At 35.8% G+C, this 21,641-nt stretch overlaps 2 protein-coding genes and 1 pseudogene across 4 annotated transcripts; 2 read left to right on the top strand and 1 right to left on the bottom strand.

Annotated features, from left to right (window-relative positions):
- Positions 1-2,441: 2,441 nt before the first annotated feature.
- LOC128174660 (uncharacterized) lies at positions 2,442-3,993 on the bottom strand. Its single transcript, XM_052840158.1, has 5 exons — positions 3,866-3,993; positions 3,049-3,188; positions 2,851-2,904; positions 2,675-2,738; positions 2,442-2,579 (listed from the first exon to the last, which is right to left on the bottom strand). Exons 1-5 carry the CDS (start codon positions 3,991-3,993, stop codon positions 2,501-2,503), a joined length of 465 nt encoding a protein of 154 aa, XP_052696118.1. The 3' UTR covers positions 2,442-2,500.
- An 8,385-nt stretch (positions 3,994-12,378) lies between these two features.
- Positions 12,379-15,269, top strand: LOC128172637 (uncharacterized). 3 transcript variants are annotated; one of them, XM_052838413.1, is made up of 2 exons: positions 12,379-12,489; positions 13,211-15,269. In XM_052838413.1, exon 2 carries the CDS (start codon positions 13,213-13,215, stop codon positions 15,148-15,150), a length of 1,938 nt encoding a protein of 645 aa, XP_052694373.1. In that variant the 5' UTR covers positions 12,379-12,489; positions 13,211-13,212; the 3' UTR covers positions 15,151-15,269. The 3 variants fall into 3 exon arrangements, with proteins under 3 accessions (XP_052694373.1, XP_052694372.1, XP_052694371.1); XM_052838412.1 differs by having other exon boundaries at positions 12,379-12,494; XM_052838411.1 differs by lacking the exon at positions 12,379-12,489 and adding an exon at positions 12,901-12,973.
- On the top strand, positions 15,017-19,194 carry LOC128172642 (serine/threonine-protein kinase PRP4 homolog; annotated as a pseudogene).
- The last annotated feature ends 2,447 nt before the right edge of the window (positions 19,195-21,641 follow it).

The following is a 21,641-nucleotide window of genomic DNA, read 5'->3' as shown; positions in this document are numbered from 1 at the left end:
AGAAAGAGTATCTATCACACAACTGTATTTGGATAAAGTCAAAACTGGGCAAATCCATTTGTAAGTGTAGAAGGGTGAGAAAAAATTAATAACCCTCTAGAAGTAAATTCTTGAGAAAATAACCAACCTTCGAACTGGATTTCTGACAAGTCTTGACCAGCAAATTGTCCAGCCATATTATTCTCCTTTTTAAGTAGAAGTTTTGCTATTTTTACCCTTTCAATGAGACCGGAAGTGGCTCTATAATGAGTCTCGTGCAATTTGCCTGTGTGTCCTAAATGGTGCGTCAAAAGAACAGTTGCGAATCATTTGTTTTGTGCTTTCCCATGTTAATATTTAAAATGAAAAGATCTAAAGTGTTTGCATTACATAAAAAATCTGCCGAGATATATGGACGAAAATGTGTACAATACACATGTGCATCTCATTATAACTGGATCATAAAGCAAAAAATTTGGAGAGAAAAAAAGATTAATTTATTGAAAATTAGAGTATATTAAATTTAAAAAAAACAACAATTGTGTAACACTTTAGTTATTGATGAACAACTTTGTTGTTATAGACAGATGATTTCAAATACTTTTTGTTTGTTAAAAATGATTACAATACAAAGAAACAAAATTATATTTATCTCACTTAAACATTTTTTTTTATACTTTTAATGTATTATATTTAGCCTGTACGATATTTGGAGGAATATGATTTTTCAACAAGTTAGCGTGGATTTGATTTAGCACAGGTCTGAATGTACCTGTTTATTGACATATATTTTATATATGGCGATGACCTTGATTTAGTGGACGCATTAACACCTATACATCTATTTTAGCCCTGCCCTACAGTCAAAACCCATACTCCAGTGGACACGAAAATTACAATTTCAGTAGAGGACTTCCTAGTAAACATAATTATAAGTCAGTTTTTCATACAGATGTGGGAGAATAGAGAAGAAAATTTTTGAACATTATATGCATTAACACTATATTGCCATATTGCCTCCCTCCCACTTCATGTCCTGAACCCCTGACCCAGGGGCAATGAATTTCACAATTTAAGTAGAGAAGTTAGTTGACATCATAACCATGTGTTCAGTTTGTTTTTTTGCCCACATGTGTGGGAGTAGAGAAGAAGATTTTTTAAGATTTAAAACATTTTTTTTTGTTCTATTTTAATTGAAAAGCTGTTATTTATGACAATATTTGTTAAATTTAGTATGAACACAGCAAAAATGTTGAAAGTGTTGCTACTATAATGTTGCTATGCATACGTAAATACTTATCTGCTGAACGTGCTGAGCAGAAGATTTAATTAGCTTAATCAACAAGGAATTTCGATTTTGAAGAATTTTTGAATGAGCAGCAGATGAGGATAGTGATTTTGAATTTGAGGGTTTTGATGTAGATGACATTACAGTGAGTAGGTCAACAGAAAACTTTGAAAACTTTTTGGTGCAGACAATTGGGTGGCAGGAGGCAGGGAGCCCCCATCACTTGACTATACAAAAACTCCTGGATTGAAACAAACAATTCACAACAAAGGATCACCTCAACAATATTTTGAACTATTTTTAATGATGATGATTTTGAATTTCTTGCACAACAGACCAATCTGTATGCACAACAGTTCTTGAGATCTGCTCAATTGAAACCATGCAGTAGGTTTCATAAATGGCATGAAACAAATCGCTCAGAAATGAAGCAACTTATTTCACTCCTCATGCTGATGGGACTTGTCCATCAGCTAGACATCAAGGAGTACTGGACAACCGATCCGCTGACTACAACATCATTTTTTCCAAGCGTCATGCCAAGGGACCGGTTTTTGTCATTGGTGACTTTCTTGCATCTAAATGACAATTCAGAATTTGTACCACGTGGAAAAGAGGGCTATGATCCTCTCTTTAAACTTGGTCCCTTGTATCAAAACATTTTGGACAGGTAAAAGAATGTTTTGCATGTAAAAAGTCTGATGATACCAAACTTTATTTATTATACCAATCAGAAATGAAATTTGGGATGTTTAAGTCAAACACCTTGTCTATCTGTCTCTATATTTGTTCAGACCAGTTCTTTATGTTGTCCGAAATTTCTGCTACCAGTATTATTTGTATAATAATTAGATAATCATAAACATTTATATATTTTTGCCCTACTGGTAGATAAAAATGGTCAAATCAAAGCAATTCGGTTGCTGAAATACTGAATACAGGGTTATTTTTGCCCCGTGTAATTTTTTGTAACGATTTATTTTAAAAAGATTTTAAAATTACTATTACCTTTAGTGCATTTTGCCGTTGATTTTGCTTTGGTTCATCTGTCTGACACTTGGATGCAGTTGCAGCTATTGAAAGTAAGAAAAATGTTCTTAAAACAATAAAAACTTCCAATTGTTAAAAAATGCAATATTAAAGCAAATAAAAAAAACAGTGTCACTGTTCTATGTTAAGTACATTATATGTAGTGAATTTCAAATTATATTACATTTCAATTTTTTAGATAATCTAGAGCCTGAGGATGTAGCGGTGGACGTGGTAAAGGTAGTGGTAGTGGTGCTTTTTGACTTGGAAGCCGTGGATGGAGCTAATGTCAAGGAAAAAATGGGTACATAAATATATATTTTGAATATTTTAATTTGGAAGAAAATTTCAGTTTCATGAAGTAATAATTTTAATTACCTGTTCTCTTTCTTCTTAAGAAAAGTTGTTATCCAACTGCAGGATGCTTCAATATTTTCAATTCCTGTTAAACTTGACATACGATATGAATGTTTGTGTATTTATTTTTTCAATGAATGAAATGCATAAACAGCTATTAAAATGGTATTACGTGTATGTGTAAAATTTAACTATACCCTTCTGTACAGGTACTTCAGATGGACCTGTCTCACCTAAGTCTTGGACATCACCTGAAACGAAGACAGAAAATTAATAAGTATAAATAATATTTTATATTTCTGAAGGTTGCATGCATCAATATTTCAATTTTCTTTGAACTTTGAAATGTTTTTTTAATTATCAAAATAAACTATAATTATTGTTTATAATTTTACCAGTTTCCATGGCACATATGGTTTTGTCAGCATCTACTTCATCCTCAATGGAGACAAACATTTCCATCATATCAATGGCTCTCTCAACTGAACTCCCTACTTGTCCCTTTAGCACTGCAAGTTCACCACAAGAAAGTTGCCTGTTTGAAGGAAATGATCAGAAAAATTACAAGTAAACTTGTGTACGTTTTGTTTGCTAATATTTCTGAAGTTTGCTTTTTATACAATCGATTCATGGTTGAATAACCACTATCATTCGGGGGACGAAACCAAACGGTTTCTTTTTCTTAACTTCCCCGTTATGCATTTTGTTTCGTTTTTTGGCCCACAAAGAAATTATTTTTATTTACTTTGAAAGGAGACTGATTATGCTGATGTAAATGGGCGAAAGCCCATCACATTCTTCGATAAATGGTTTGTATGGAGAAATTGTTGATACTGTAATAACAAAAAAATCGGACCAAGTAGCTTTAAATAGGGAGGGAAAACAAAGTTAAAAAGCAAAACAATTGAAACTTGAAATGTGTTACCTTCATCCGACGGCTCGATTGCCACAGTGAAATTTGAACCGACGGCCAAATAGGGATTCGCTAATTTCAACGATTCCACGCAATTTGCGATGGCGCAGATTTGTGTAAAAATATTCTTTGAACACTTCATTTGGATGTAAGATGCCCAGTTAACGACAGTTGTTGTGTAGAAAAACCAAATGAACCTTGAACACTGGGCGAGGTTGTTCGAGGTAGGACTTTATAAAGAGCAAAATATCTTGGAGAAGTAGGTTGTTCTTCTCGAAGAATGAATACATATTTGACACTCTGGTGTGATTTCTGTTCCTCGAGCATCTGAAGACAACCCCACCATGGCCACGGGAGAGGGAGCGGAGGTCCATGTTTCCACTGCAGTCATCAACTGGACAGGGAAAACCTGTTGCAAGAAGGCCATTCTTCCTGCACCATTCATGTACAACGCTTTTATCTTGTGAAAAAAGATGGAAAATATTCCACGGATTGGCAGAGTCTGTAAAGGCAATTGATGATACGTCCACTTTCATCTCTCTCTCTCTCTTAAGTTCCCGCCTCTTCTACGGCCCTCCCAATCCGAGGTATTTGACAAGGCTGGCATCAAGGGGATCCTCACTTACTTGCTCTTCAAAACGGCACACAATCTAACACAAATTTCTACTTATGCGGACGGGGGTGCGAGGCCACGTCATCAGAATAACTGAATTGACCAATTGGATGCTTTTCCCAAAACATGCCAAGGTTTCCAAACACCCTTATTTGACAATATTTTCGAGCCACGATATCATCGACGATGGATTCGGCGGAGGAAAAATAAACCAAATCACAGTGACCAATGCTGTTTCTAGGAAAAAATGCAAATGTTTGCGAAACATCCCCCCTTTAACAATAATTTTCCTGCTAAAAACTAGTCGGCAGTGTTAGCTTCTCAAAAACGACCAAAAGTATTCTGGAAAAAAAATGCGCACGTGGAGAAAACGGCCATTCCGCCTCGATAATTTCGCCGAGTGCACTCTGCAAAAAATAATGCACAGCTCTTCCAAAAACACAAAGTACACGAATAGAGGAATGCGTTTATATATAAATATTTCATCGTATATCTTTTCATTTACAATATATATTAACTTCTTTTCAAGTGTCTTGGGGTACCACACTGCCATTCAGATATTCACATCGCCTGGTAGACACGATACCAATGTACTTATCACAAAAAATGATGCGGTCCTGATTATTTCCTTGGTCAAATCGGCGATACTTAATAAATTTTGACACAATGTTAAAATATTGCACGACCTTCCGTGGCATTTTCATGAATTTGTTTAATAAACATCAGAAATAAATAGAATCCTAGCAGTTTTTTTGTATTCAGCCATTTTATCTGCAATTCTTCTCAAAATGAATGACATTCAAAACGGTTAAGCCCTTGCAATAAGTCGTTTTAATTACCTTAGCCTTATTTCGCTTCCTCAATATCATAATACAAACGCACCGATGATGATGATCAAAGGGGAGATAATTAACACGGTAGATAACTCGAAGTAAAAACAAAACGAGAAGGGATGTTTATAAATCTCTTGCACCGTGCAAGAATGCTTCATTAAAAATAAAAAAATATCATTGAATACATTAAGAAAATGTTTGTTTTCCCCTTTCAGGTGCATATAATCCTTGGAAATTACACCCATCATTCGCAACCAGTCATCTCCTGTATCAAAGAGACCAGGCCCAATGAAAGTCAGCGTATATGAACTCTTGCATTGACTTTGTGTTTTCATTGTTTGATGAATGGGATAAAAATGTAATAAAAATGGCAACATATTAAAAAAAAATTTTATTTCTTTTTTTAACATGCAAGAGCAAGCGCATGAATATAAAATTTAAAATATATACATAGTTAATAAATAAAGAGTAGGTAACAACCCCCCCCCCCCCCCCCACACACACACATATGCACACACATACACACAAAATAATACAAGAACAAAAATAAGGAAAATAGGAAATATATATAAATTGATTTTGCTATTAGTAATATTGAATTTGGATTAATATAATAAAGAATAAATGCAACAAAAATATTTATTTACAAAAACATATAACCTCTAAACCAAAAATGATGAACAGAATAGAAACAAAAATGCAGCTTTTTACATGTTTTGAATAATAGTATTCAGTACATCATAATTATTTTCAACTTTTTCAATCAATTTTTAATCAAAATATGTCTTTTGTTAGCTCAAGTAATAAAACATTTTTTTCAACATTTCATATTTAAAGTTTAAAAAATAATTAAAGTCATTCTAATTAATTTAATCTCAAATTGTTTATAACCCAAGAAAGTAAAAAAAAAATATGTTCTTACTTTTTCTTGTTGAGATTTTCTTACAGAATATACCATGGCGTCTGCTGGAATGGGTAATGTAGTCACATTCTAATATCAATGGTTTTCTGTAAATCAAGGAAAAATGAACTTTTGCAACTTTGCTAAGGTCATAATAGCTAGATCCTCAAAAGATCCCCAGTCAATTGAATGGTGGAAAAACAAAGCAGAGGGCAAGTCAACAGGGACAATATTGCCAACACCACAGCTTAGCAAATTTAGTAACTCGGTTTCGGCTCCAAAACGATATGATTTCTATCAGACCACCATGCATAGATATCCAAAAATGTACATTCCGTACAAAAAATTTAGTTCAAAACTTTCAAAACTACAAAATTATTTAACAAACCACAAGTATTGGAAAAATGCAAACATCAATGGTGGAAAACAGCAATTTCTTCAAAAGTTTTCCCTGGATTCATGGTCCCTTTTGTCAGAGAGAAAAAAAAATTTGCATTCTCTACAAGACTGTGCAAAGTGTGAGGCAACCGATCCATCGTCTTCATCTCTGCACAGATCTGTAAGTGAAAAGATAGAAAATATAATGTTTAAAGCTGATGATTTGATCAATGAAATAAGTACATTGACCCCAAACAGAACTGCCAATGGGCAGCTTCAAATGATGAACATATAAGAACCTATCTTTGAGTCAAAATTTCACACCAGTCTCAAAAATGCTACCTCAAATTTTTACAGTCTGACAGAAAAAAAACAGGTGTGCAAAAATTTCAAGAAAAAATTAACGAGACAAGAAAAAAAAGTGAAAAGGTTTCCAATATGTTATCCAATGAAAATGAAATTAGCTCTTTTCTTTCATCTGGTCATTCATATAATCAAAGAGATAGGGACAGACTCTCAGCATATTTTGAAACACCCGAAGCTGCAAGGGGTCGAAGGGAAAAATTATCCAAATTAGTCAAATCTGGTACAAGGAAAACCAAACAACATACAGGCAAGATAGAGAACTATGTATTTGAAAAAGAAGCATTTCAAAAATACATCAGGGAATTGCCATCAGACTCTAAAGTTAGTTGGAGGGAATTATCAGTAAAATTTAACTTGAGAAACAAAACAGGGGCAAGACCTCCAAATGGTGGGCAAGTATTAGCTAAATTTGCTAAATTTGGGTGTAAATGTACATCAATTCAACCCCGAGCAAAGGCTTAGTGGACGCAACTACATTCGAAGAGTTTGCAGAGCCAGGCACAAACTTTATAAGAAAGTTTCAATTCCTACCCCAAGACCAGCAAAGCATTTACAATCTGCTATCCAAAAAAAATTGAAACAAAAGAATTCTACATTGCGCGGGGGTGTTAAGGAAGCGTATGGGTAATTTAGCTTCTTATTTTGACTGTTATATTCAAAATCGTGAAATTAAATAATTATTTTGAATAACATCGAAAACTTATTATTAGTATTATCCTTTAAAATAGATGTCAGTGTAATAAAATCGGGTAGTACATAACTGCCACATTGGTGCATTATCACGTGACAACCATAAATAGCGGTTTCAAAAATAAAATAAACATACAAAGTGAAAGCAAAACGTTTAATCAAAACCGCTGCTAGAATCCTATGTTTTTCCTTATTAAAAAGTTATTTATCCGGTTCTCGTAAAACCTTCCCAACTCTATGATCAATATCACAAATCTTAATTATTACGTACATATTCAAATATCTAAGCAACTAAACGTAGATCAAAAACAAATAAAAAATACTGAAGACAATTTTTTTCCAGAAATTAGTTTGTATTACGTAGATTTACACATTAATGACGTCATGTCTAAAAGTTGAATGTCGTGTGAATTTGATCGGAAAGCATTGTAAACATATTCAAAATATAACTAATCTAAGAACTCTAATAAAGTATTGTGGTGTGATTTATTGAGAATTGAACATAAGAATACTGGAGGAGATGTTAGTTTAATCAATCATTCGCTAAAAGGTATGTAAATTTGCTTTTATTTCTCGGCCAGGCTTTCCTCTGTCGTTGTTTACGATATAAAAATCCAATTTCCACTGCTAACACCGATGCGCACAATTCTGGTCGTGGAATAGTGTGTCCAGTAATGGGTGCGACTTTAGCTTTGCCTAGAACAAATCCAAGCTTGACTTGTCCTTCGCTGTCTGTAGTACGCAAGTGGGTGACGGCCGCTATAGCCTTTTCCGAGGCGTCGCTGAACACGTGAAGTTCCTTTGTCACAGCTCTGCTTAGATCTGTAACATACGTACGTTGAATTCTCAAATCCTCAAGTACATTAAGGGAACACTTCTAGGAACTCCAAAGGGATGCTAGATCATCAGGGAGTGGTTCATCCCAGTTTTGAGTCTGTGCAACGAGTTCCCTGAGAAGCAGTTTACCATAGATCGTCACTGGGGCTAGAAAGCCTAGAGGGTCGAAAATACCATTCACTGTCGAAAGTAAACCTCTTCTTGTGACGGGTTTGTTGTCCGTAGACAGTTGGAATAGAAAGGCATCGTTGTTTACATCCCAGTTGATGCCAAGGCTGCGTTGAAGAGGTTTCTCTTCCCCATGTAGATCCAAGTCCTTAAGGTTGGTTGCTAGGTCTTCACTCGGAAATGCTGACATAATTTTGGGACTGTTGGAGGCAAATTTGTGAAGACGGAGATTGCCAAATTCCTTCAAGGCGCTCTGAGTGTCCTTATGAATTTGAATGGCCTCTTCAGGGATAGGACAGGATGTTAACCCATCATCCACGTAAAAGGTGTCTCGCACAAACTTGGTAACATGGTCTCCATACTTTGTTTCTGCTGTTTCAGCTGTTTTTCTGAGTCCTAGGGTTGCTACAGCTGGCGAAGGGCTGTTGCCAAATACATGAACTCTCATTCTGTATTCAATAATCTCCTTCTCAAGGTCATTATCCTTGTGCCATAGGAATCGTAGAAAGTTACGATGATCCTCTCTGACCAAAAAGCAATGGAACATGTGCTGCACATCAGCAGTGACGGCCACCATCTCCTTCCGAAATCGTATGAGTACACCAAGCAGGCTGTTGGATAGGTCAGGTCCAGAGAGTAAAACGTCATTCAAAGAAACTCCCTTAAATTTGGCAGACGAATCAAACACTCCCCGAATCTGATCCGGTTTTTTGGGGTGGTAGACACCAAACAGTGGCAGGTACCAGCGTTCTTCTCCATCAGACAATTCTGGGGCAACTTCCGCATGATTATTGTCAAGGATCTTTCCCATGAATGTAAGGAAGTGTTCCTTCTTCAATTTGTTCTTTCTCAGGCTGACATGACTTGTTGCTGCATGGTTTTAACAATGTGGGTTGACCGGTCGATAATAGGAATGTTTTCTTAACATTTAGGTCTCGTGAGGCATGTACCCTGTTGAGGCAGGTCTCTCCTATAACAACCCATCCCAGTTTGAGTTGCTGTGCATACGGAGCTTTTGGTGGACCAAAAATCTGGTGTAGGACGTGATGAGCCTCAATAAGGTCCCGTCCTATCAGCAGGAGGATATGGCAATTGTCGTCCAGAGGTTGGATATGCTTGGTTATATCCAAGAGGTGCGAGTGATGTAGGGTGACTTCTGGTGTAGGTATCTCCTTTCTATTGTTGGGTATGTGGTCGCACTCAAGCAGGGTAGGGAGTTCAAAGTCCACATTGCCTTCCATAGATCTCACAATGAAACCATTTCCTTTTCTTCCAGAAGTAATCACTTTGCCAGAACATGTTGATATGGTGTAATTTTGTGGCTTGTCCATCACACTAAAGAACTCAAAGAAGTCGGGTGCTGCTAGAGAGCGGTTGCTCTGATCGTCAATCACTGCATACAATTTCACTTGTTTGTTTGGATTGTCACGATGAAATACAGTCACTGGCAAAATCTTCGCACAAGATTTCCCACTATAAGGCTCTCTGCATATCTCGGTACAGCTTGAACTAACCTCAGGAACAGGTTTGAACTTGCTCCTAGGCTCCCCGCCATTCTCCTTTGAGGATGAGTATTTAGCATGGCTCCTTGTCTCCGAGTTCGTTGCTTGCTGAATTGTGTTATCATCTGCTGTTGCTGCGTAGTCGTTCCTGTTGATATGAAGCGCTGTAGTGTGATACTTGCTCCCACATTCTTTACATGAAATACTTGCACTGCAGTCACGACTTTTATGAGTGTTGGATGCACAGCATTTGAAACATAGGTTGTTCAGTTTCAAAAGTCTTTTCCTTTCCTCCAACGACTTGAAACGAAAACCTGTGCAGTCATCGAGAGAGTGTTTGGTTTTATGGATGATACAGTTTTCAAGTGGAACAGTCATATCGACACCAGTCTTTCTCACATTGACTCTGTTTTTTGTGTAACTTGTCTGTTTCGGAGCAGGAAACCTGTCAGTGCTGTTTGCGTCTTGTTCATAGTTGAATCCAGGGTCGTTTTTTATCTTACTTATGTCCTTTATAAAGTCCACGAACACTTCAAATGGTGGAAATACAGCATCATGTTCTTTCTTATACTTCACTGCTCGACTCGTCCACTTCTCTTGTAGACCGTACGGTAATTTGGAAATAATTGGTCTTATCCCAGATGAAGAGTCTAGATATGCTAACATGGCACTGTACTTCGGATCTTATTTCAAAAACTGTATTTCCATGAGAATGTCTGAAAGATCATATAGCTTCTGATGATCCTTGTTGCCAAGTTTTGGAAAGCTTAATAATTTGGATCTTATGGATGCTTCCACATGTTCTGGTGCACCATAGCGTTCATCAAACCTTTCCCAAAGTCTCTGTAGTCCCCTCGGGATGTTGAAAATGTTGGATGTTCTAATGCTGATCGCATGCTTCTTTGATTCCGGCCCCAAGTACTTGATGAGAAGATCTATCTGTTCGGAATCCATGATTTGAAGTTCATCTACTACGCAGGTAAAGGTATGTTTCCAGGCACTGTAAGATTCAGGTCTGTCATTGAAGTTCGTGAGCCTTGAAAACAGTAAATCCTTCCTCAGAAGGAATCTGGTAACGTCAGTCACCTGGGCTTGTTGGTCTGTAACACGTGGTGATGAATGGTGTGTGGCAGGCACGTATGGATGTGCGTGCGGGTTCAGGTTAGGCAAGTTGGTAGTGGTGTGATCACGCGTAAGACACGAAGAAAATCGGCCTGGTTGAGGCGGATTAGAAGAGGTGGTTTGTGAGTGTGACACGGTGTGACGGCGTGGCGTGGAGTAGTCCTGCTTAAGTTTGAGATCTGGAGTATTTGGTCGAGGCAGCACTGGGGACAACTGTTCGATAGTTGATTCAAATGCTTGGCAATCTGCTTCAGCCTCTGCCGCTTCTCTTTCCAGATTTAACATTTCTAATTCTGCGTCTAGTTCCATTTGTTTTTTACGGAGTGTTATTTCTTTAGCAGTGTATAACATCCTAGCCTTCGCTTTACTCACATGCGCCCTCTTCTTTGCAAGGATATCAGTCGCTATCACACAAGAATCTGCATAACTACTTTCACAGTCATCTTCTTGTTCCTCTTCATGGTCTTCTCTCACAGCATTCCTTTCACCATCTGTGGGCAGTAACTTTTCTCCAGTAGAGTGGGTCTCCACAGTTGAGTCTGGAACGGTTGAAGTAATGGTCTGCTCTGCTGTTGTAGACATCTTTGGTCTTTTTACTATTCTGCCACAAAAACTCCCAAGTCAGTTTGATAGTTTATTGGTAGACAGATAACCACATGTGTGCACTGAGTCACGTGGTGCTCGTTCGTGTGCGTGAGTGTGGTAAAAAGCTACAAAATACAGAAAAACCAAATTAAGTTTTAACACTACCCAGCAGGCATACGACGTTGTACCAACGTTGAAAATACGTTGATCATGGTTGACGACGTTGATCAACCAAAATACAACGTTGTGCGACGTTGAAGAAAAAGACGTTATCAACATGACAAATTTTCAACGTTAGTTAGACGTCAGATATTCTGACCAATATCGACAAAATTTCTCATACATATATTTATAAAATTGTATTTTTCATAATTTCGTGTAATTATTGAATTCTGTAATTTGTGGGCATAAAAAGTGAAAAAACATCATCAGTGATGGCAAAAAATCGCACATGTAAAGAATTTAAATGTATGCGGAAAGCGCGCGATAGGCATTGATCTTGTAACCCCCCCCCCCCCCCCCCCAAATATCTACACAGCTTGAAATGATTTAAGTAACTTTATGAATAATTTATATATATAGTGTTAATGAATAAAACTGTTGATAGTGAAATAAATTCAGTTATGGCGAAAGTTAGCGCATGTAAACAAATTATGCGGCAAGGTGCGCGATAGCCATTGATCTATTGCACATCCTCCATATCTGCTCAGCTTGAAAGCGCATGCTGGCCAGACAAGTATTAATTACTGGCGCGAACAAATTACCGCGCCAACTAAAACAAAGAACCAGTGTCCAGCTGGGGATAAGATATCCTAGCTGGGAAGCCATTTTGAACGCCATTCCAAACTTGAGACCGTGAGGAGTAGCATTTATAAATTCTACATCGACCTTTAATACAAGGACATTTTGGATTTCATCCTCTAAAATAGTAAAGTAAGTGTTTCTTTCAATTATATAATGCATGTTGTATAATGTTTTTATTTTTTTCCAAGCTAGAAAAAAAATGCTTAACCGCATGGCGCGTGTTTTTGAATTCACCACTAACGAACAGAGAATGCATGTAAAAATTGATCGATCTCTAACTTACATTAGTCTAATAATATCAAAGTATTGTTAGCCTTGAAAATGTCTTTAAGTTTTTGGTGTTTTTTGTGGTGTTTTTATTTTTATTTTTCACCACTAACGTTAGTAATGTTATGTACGATAGTTCACACGTATCACGAATGACTCTTTGGACGAGTTAACTAAGAGAATATACGTACAAGTTAACAGAAGAGTGAAACTATAAATAGAATTGGGATTTTATTGTTGTCGTTGATCTTTGGTCTCCAACATAACGATGCAAGATTTAATACTCAATAAGTGTACCCAGGCAACTGATCGAAGCCGTTTTGTAATACAGTATATAGAAAGTAATAATCTTATCTTTTACCTTCGATGGTCTTTAAAGGAAAACAATAAATCCAGTCCATATTCAATTCACAGTATTGAAGACAGTAATTTAGGCCTAGTATATAAGTATTTATATTTGTAATGATTATGATGTTAATATTAACTCAAAGTGATGATATTATTTATAATGGTTAATCAATACAAACAATAGAAACAAAAACTAGCTGCACGTGCATGTATTTTTTTTTCTATTTAAGACATGGCCTATCTCAGAAACTGGAGACGGTACAATACATTTGTTCATGCGCTTGCACAATCAAGCAGCAGTGAAAATGATGTTGAAAATCAACTGCAGGCAGTTGGGGGCCAGCAGACAACTCCTGAAAGGTACACCTCCTCTGTGCAGTCAGATTCTGGGGAAGATCAGCAACAGCAGCACATTAATGAACCAGCAGATTATGACAGTGATTCTTCCATGTCCGTTGTTTTAACAAGTGATGAAGATAATGAAAATGAGCCTGAGGAATGTTTACCATCACAAATTGCAGAATGGGCTACAAAGTTTAAATGCACTAGATCATGCATTAATCATATACTTGAAATTTTTAGAAAGCAAGGCCACAGAGTACCAAAAGATGCACGTACTTTACTTCAGACACCTCAAAGTATTGATATCATTAGAAAATGTGGTGGCAATTATTATTATTTTGGGCTGCTATCAGGACTTACGAAAACTGTGTCATTACATCCAAATCAATTGGAAGATGAAAACTCAATTAAACTTTCATTTAACATCGATGGAGTACCATTATTTAAGTCTTCCTCGGTACAATTTTGGCCAATCCTATGCAGTGTCAATAGTTTTGAACCATTTATTGTTGCTTTGTTCTGTGGAACAAAGAAACCAGACTCAGTTGAGGAGTATTTGCTGGACTTTGTTGAAGAACTTTGTAATGTTGAAAATACTGGGTTTCAATTGAATGATAAACATTTTGCTGTGATCATTGACTCATTTATTTGTGATGCTCCTGCAAGGTCATTTTTGAAATGTACTAAAGGACACAATGCATACTTTGGATGCGATAGATGCACAATTAAAGGTGTATGGCGTGGACGTGTTGTTTTTGAACAACCAGACGGCATGAATATGCCGGAAAAGAGAACTAAAGAAGATTTCAATGAATTGCAGTATACTGATTATCAATTAAAGAGGTCACCTTTAGTTGATATTGGTATCGATTGTATCAAATCGTTTCCGCTTGATTATATGCATCTTGTGTGTCTTGGTGTGATGAAAAGAATTTTGATGTTTTTAAAATCAGGACCACGAGAGTGCAAGCTATCCCATCTGCAAATAGAATTACTTTCGGACAAACTTGTTGCTCTGAATGGGAAAATGCCTCGAGAATTCGCAAGACAGCCACGTTCGCTTGAGGTTCTCGATCGATGGAAGGCAACAGAGTACAGGCAATGCATTCTATACACTGGCCCACTTATTTTCCGCAACATAATGCATGACCAAATGTATCAACATTTCCTAGCTCTAACGGTTGCCATGTCAATATTACTTGACTCCAGAGATGCTTCTAGGAATCACTACCTGAATTATGCAAAAGAATTGCTTGAATACTTTGTCAAGAAAGCACCCCAGATATACGGAGAGACATTTACCACCTACAACATTCACTCTCTTGTACACATAAGTGATGATGTTAAAAATTATGGTGTTTCACTAAATGAACTAAGTGCCTTTAGATTTGAAAACTATCTTCAAAAGTTAAAGAAATTTGTGAAGAAAGCACAAAATCCTATTGCTCAAGTTGCTAAACGGTTGTTTGAACTGGAAAGAACTACTGTCAAACCATGGATGAATGTTTCAACAACCTATCTTTCCACAAAAAGAAAAGACAGTTGTTTACTTTTAAAAGATCAGTCGTTTGCATTTTTGCAAGAAAAAAGAGAAAATGGAGAATTGATATGCAAAGTTGTTTCACAACAGAGACTGGAAAATTTATTTATTAATCCATGTGAATCGAAATTAATAAATGTTGCCGTTGTGAAAAACACAACATTGCAGAGGCATGGACGGGAAAAAATAATCAGAAAGCATGACATAGATAGAAAAGTTGCATGTTTGCCTTATGATGGGAAATATGTGCTGTTTCCTTTGCTGCATGGAATTGAAAGGCAATATTAGGATAAGGTTGGTTTTTAGCACTATCAAGTATTGTAAAGAGAGATATATATTGCTAAATTAGTTCTACCGGTAATTGTAATTTCTTTAATACTGAATTGGTGACTTTATAATAAAATATATGTCAGATAATAAATTTTTTTTAAACATTACAACTCAAAGAACTCTTTTCTTGTGACATTGATGACAAAAAACAAACTATGTTATTTATTGAAAAACATAATATGTTTAAGCATTTTGCTTAATTTTGATTTTTTAAATTAAGATGGACAAGAAGTGGGTAAGAGCTGTGTGGAGAGAGGATGAAAATGAGATGGAGCTTGCCATACCAATTGTATGGGTTGAAGGAAATCGCATAAGATGGCCAAATACATCAAATGCAAAATCTGCACTCAAAGAATGCAAGAAACCTGCTGACAAATGGCTTTCATTTGATCTGATAAAGATCAAGTTTTCATCAGGTAACTTCTTAATTTATTGATAAGAAACCGAGTAATTTATGTTTGAAGATGTAAAAAATGTAGGGAAGTCAACAAAGTTAACAAAGATTTTTTTGTATACATTTCTTATCAAGTCAATTGTACCTTCTCTTCATGCATTGTTTTTCTTTTAAATAAAGACGACTATCGAGAATGTGAGGACTATGATGAGACGACAGCGGTGGAATCTGAGTGTGACTCAGAACCAGTAATGAAAAGGAAACCAAAAAAGAAGGTCATGAGTGACTTTATTATGGGTGAGCTTGCAATTTATCTACAAACTTGAAGATTCTTTTATTTGTTATTTACTTTGATATTTTGATTAATGAAATATATATAAATTTTGTTTAATTAGATTCTGCTGAAGACAATTCATCAATAAAAATGCAGAAGAAGTTACCTGTAGCAGGTTAGATATTGTTATGCAAATATATATCCAGATATAAAAGAGGACAGACAATTTATTATGGTAATTCCTTTTTTTTTTCGGAGCATTTTCCAACAATTTGATATATTATACTTCAGCACCAGTTATGCCGCCAAAACCACCCCAAAAAATCTCTTCTAAAAAAAACCAAGACCAGTCATCACTTCAGTCGTCCAGGTCTCGATCACCTTCACCTTCTACTAGAGATGAAATGGAAACCAGACGTAGCAGGTCTATTACACCAAGCAAGTCCTGGGCTAGTTCAAACAGTCGGGAGAGCTCGATGAATAGGTCGATGTCACCAAGAAGTCCCATTCGCTCAACACAAAGGTCCAGAATTTCAACATCCAGAAGTCCAATTCGCTCAACACAAAGGTCCAGAATTTCAACATCCAGAAGTCCAATTCGCTCAACACAAAGGTCCAGAATTTCAACATCCAGAAGTCCAATTCGCTCAACACAAAGGCCCAGAATTTCAACATCCAGAAGTCCAATTCGCTCAACACAAAGGTCCAGAATTTCAACATCCAGAAGTCCAATTCGCTCAACACAAAGGCCCAGAATTTCAACATCCAGAAGTCCAATTCGCTCAACACAAAGGTCCAGAATTTCAACATCCAGAAGTCCAATTCGCTCAACACAAAGGCCCAGAATTTCAACACCCAGAAGTCCAATTCGCTCAACACAAAGGCCAAGAATTTCAACATCCAAAAGTCCAATTCGCTCAACACAAAGGTCACGAATCTCAAGGTCCAGGAGTCCTGTTCACTCTTTGAACAGCTCAAGATTTTCAAGATCAAAAAGCAGAGACAGGCATCACAATAGGTCAAGGCACTCTATGTCACAAAGCAGTGAAAGGTCAACCCTGAGAAGAGAAAGCCCAAAAAGACTTAACAAAGGATCTGAACATTCCAGGAGCTATGATAGGCCTTGTAGCAGGTTAAGTGTAGAGAGCACCCCAACACTTCCATCTCTTTCTAAGCGAAAGCAGCATCAGTCCTCAACAGACTCCTTTCCCATGACCGAAGAAAGTGAGTACAGTTAGATGTTTTACAAATTTTCAGTTCAAGGGACCTTTTATGAGACTAGAATTTTTGCTTATGATGCCTTGGGTGTTAAATGTTTAATACTTAGTTATATTCTGTTTCACAGGATTTCAGAGAAGAGTCCTCTACCTTCTTGTTGAAATAAGAGACCGTCTTAAGAGTCCAGTAACAACAGCTTCAAATACAGAAGACGTTGATCTTGTTACCATACTCAGAAGAAGGATTTGGAGCCTTAGACAGAAGACTTGAAAACAGGGACTTTAAAGCCAGCTTTGTAAGTAATTGAAAATAGATGTAAATTGTCATGTTTCGTGTAGAATTATGTTGTATTTTTATATACATACTATACATAATGGGCCTGCCTTATGTGCCAGCGGGCAAGAAGAGGTTAGGTGAGGTGAGGTGAATATACATAAACTCTAAATTCTTGATCAAATGAGGGGAATTATTCTTCAAGTTAAATCACAAGAAGTAACCCTCAAAGATTTTCTCTAACAGTCAGGAATTATTACAAAAAAATTAAAGCTTTGGTGCTGGACTCAGGTTTTTTATTCTCTTGATATGACACAAAATGACTGAAATGCAGAATTAAAATTAGAAATTGTGTATAGAATGAATATAATGTTCTCCTTTATTATACATTTGAGCATTGAATCATTATTTTATGAAAGATATTGTATCATAACAATAGCGGTGTGTGCATACAAATTTTCATAAATAACTAATGCGCATTATAAAATTTGTATGCACACACCGCTGCAGTTATGAGACTATATCTTTCAAAAAATAATGATTTAAAGCTTATATTTACATTTTCTAACTTCTTGCTTTGTCTGCAAATGTGATTTATATGTCAAAATTTCTATTTTATTCTAAGGATAAATTCAAATTAATGGAATAGCCATTGTAACAGCCACAAGCGTGAACTTTGATTCTCGCTTGTGACGTTGCATTTTACAGCGTTCAAAGTTTGTTATGTCACGGTTAAACTCGTCATTTTAACCTTTGAGTTCCGTTTGTGTGTTACGGTCTTATTACTTCAGTTTCACACACTTTACATGCAAAAAATATTTGGAATGTAAATTTATATATTGCAGTAACACTACAAAGTATGAATGAAAATGAACAATTGCATTTCAGAAATTCTTGCTTCAAAAGATTGGAGGTACAGATGGTACTGACCACATGAAGAAAGCAATGTTAAGGTAAATAAAGAATGATGTTACTGAATAATTAAAGATCATTTATTGAAAAAATCAATGTATGACATTGTATTTAGAGTGATATGAAATACTAAGTATTTGAAGTATGACATATTTCAATTTATTTTCAGAACTATGACAAACTCGTACATGGCTGGTCTAAACATGAAGGGAAAACGGGGAAAGAAAGCTTTTGGTTCCTCCCAACTCTACCTCCTTATAAAAGGTAAAATGTTTTCTGATTTTTACTACTGTCAAATTTCTCATTTGTAGTACATGTAGATTGAAACAATTAAAACATAATTTGATTAGTTGGCGCAGACGCAGAGTACTGTAGATTCCTCATTTTTCATGATTACTTCATTTTGCGATTCAATTATTTAATGCATCAAATTGCTAGAACACATAATTTTTATCATATATATTCATTAAATTTACACCTGCCAAAAATTAATAGGGAGATCATAAAATCCGCGAGATGTGCTTTTGGCAATTTTACATGGATATTAATTCCTTGTGTTTAATTAGGAATCTACAGTATACATCTATTTAAAAATGGTGTGTTATCTTTATGGCAATCTTATTGAAATTAGATCCCGTGATCTGCAAGGAAAAAGCCACTGGAGCAGATCAAAGGATCCAATTTTGGTTGAATTGTCTTTATGTAAAGAAAAAAATATATACAGAGGAACATATATTATAAAGCACCTTTATGTCTGTTTCAGAAACTGTATTGACATCTCATACACAGTATACAGAATCAAAATTCAATGAAGATTTGGCTAAATTCCTAAAATATGCCCCGGAGCGTGTGGGAGGAGGTGGAAGAAGGAAAAGAGATTGACTGTTTTTCACGTTCACTTGACCAGAACTAATGATTTTACTCTTTTTCATCTTCTTAAACTAATGTTTTTGTGAAAAGCTGGCTACAGGTGTGAGCTAGGTTATCCATCAGTGATTTTAAGTGATACTTTCAATTTATTTAACTGTTTCTCTCTTGAATAAATTGATTAATGATATTTGTTCTGGTGTCATGTTGTTCATAAAATAATTTGAGGCAAAATGATTCACTGCAATTAGCGAAAAAAAATCAGTGTTCAAGGTCAAACAGTTGTAGCATTTCAACCAAATATCAACTAAATTCAAACGTTGTAACAACGTCAGAAGACGTTAAATCAACGTTGAAACAACGTCAGATATCAACGTTGAATCAACGTCAAAATTTCAACGTCCATTCAACTTTCATATTCAACCAAAATTCAACGTCATTTCAACGTTGAGGCATGACGTTGTTTCAACGTTGAATCAACGTTTAAATGCCTGCTGGGTAACTGCTTTCCATACAAAATTTTCTTGAACATGACTTTAGTACATACAGTGAATCTTAAGTTCTATAAACTATTTCTCAATATCACTATTTGATAAGTTCCTCAATTGATATGTCTAATTCAATTCACAAACTAAGATATAAAGACAACTAGAGCAGAGCTCGTGGCAAAGCCACGAGTAGGTCTTCCGTTGTTGCTGCGGGTTGAAAATATATGTGATATGGTGTCAAACGACAATAATGACTAAACTTTCAGTTCTGCTTTTGTTTTAAAAAAGTGTTGTGATTGAAAGCCTGTATATAAAACATGTTTTGAAAAGAAAGGAAGAAAATGCTGTATGAAAACTGTCGAACACAGTTTGTGTAATCATTTCAAAAATTCTTTAAAAAATGAGACATCATGTTAAATGGCGAGTTAAATCAAAGGGTAACAAGCATTGTTATAAACAGTATGCACTCATGACTCATGTCAGGAATTGTATTTTTCTTTTAAAACCGAACACGCCTACAAAACACGTAACCTTTTCTCTAAGATAACTCCTTTATTCAAATCTTTCTAAATTTTTGAAGACTATATGCAAGTTTAGAATTGTTACGTGCGGACAAACTTTAGTAATTAGTCAAAATTGATGGCATCTCTGAACTTTTCTATAGGGAAATGTGGGTCGTCTGATATCATTTAATGATACGAGTAGACTTGGACATTCAAAATAATATATAATCAGCTAAAAAAAAAAAAGATCAGCGGGAGTATTTATGCAAAAGCGAGCATCTAAATTTTACACCAGATGGTTCTGTTTCATAAAGACACCGCTGTGTAACGTAATGTAATTAAATAACCTTATTTACAGACTGAATAGCACCTCTCTCGACGATGTAATAATATGCAAAATCCTTATTTTTATGTCAGTGGGTTGATTTATAAAATTGAAAAAAAAAACTTCAATTGCGCTTGCGTAAATTGGAATTCTGGGAAGGAATTAGACAGTCCGTATTAGAGAAATTCGAAGAAGTTATGAAACTGGTCAGTTTCTAGATCAAACTGCGCATTGATGTATTAAAAAACTATTATGTGTATCGTCTTGTAGCCACGGTCCGGAATCCGTATGTGCAGTCATACATTGTATGTATATCGATACACCTTTACCTCCTCACCTACATCCATACAAATGAGGGTGCAACTTTCATAACCACATGCATAGTATTATAGTTCTGGAAACTATTTATCTTGTATTTTAATATATTGGGTATTCATTGTTCACCTAAAATTATTATTCCACTGGCTGTAGCTAACCTTGTAAGTAAATTAAGTTGCATCACAACCTCATAATACACAACTTCAATTCATTTTTTTTTTATAAATTTTCATACAATTAGCAATAAATAAAATCCCCAATAACGCACTTAAGTGTAACTTTGAGAAGCGCATATATTTTTTGGATATGTCGCTATATTATAGTTTCAAAGAAATAAGAAATCTGTCGACACTTGCAGTACTTTGATGATTTCTATGGCGATCGACTGCATTGCATAATGTAGTCGTATTTCTAAAGAACAAAATTTCCTTTGACTTCCAACTTTCAATTATAATATATTATGAATTATTCTGTTCATAACTATAGAAGTTTAGTTTAACGGGTTAATTTATTAGCCACACTCTCAGGTAACGATTCCACATCTTTAATGTAAAGATGACTGACTTCGAATAATAGTCTTATTGTTATTAAAAAGCACCTTCCAACTGTTACTCAATTACATATGTTCTGAGTTGTGTGTGCTAAAGTGACACAAGATTTTCGGTCGCACGTGGCGATTGAATTAACACAGACTGACCGAATAAACAATCGGGTGGGAAAGTGAAACACGTTGAATAGAAAATGTTACACATAGGAAGAAGTCACCAAAAATGATTTTCGACAGATCTGGATATCTTTTCGCCAATTTAAAAAAAATCCAGCGCAAGCACTTGTCAGCGGGGCGGGAGGAGGGGATGGGGACGCAGCAATGAATTCG

The sequence above is a fragment of the Crassostrea angulata genome, chromosome 2, assembly GCF_025612915.1.
Source record: "Crassostrea angulata isolate pt1a10 chromosome 2, ASM2561291v2, whole genome shotgun sequence".
Classification (NCBI taxonomy): domain Eukaryota; kingdom Metazoa; phylum Mollusca; class Bivalvia; order Ostreida; family Ostreidae; genus Magallana; species Magallana angulata.
This window is presented reverse-complemented; position numbering and strand designations above follow the sequence as displayed.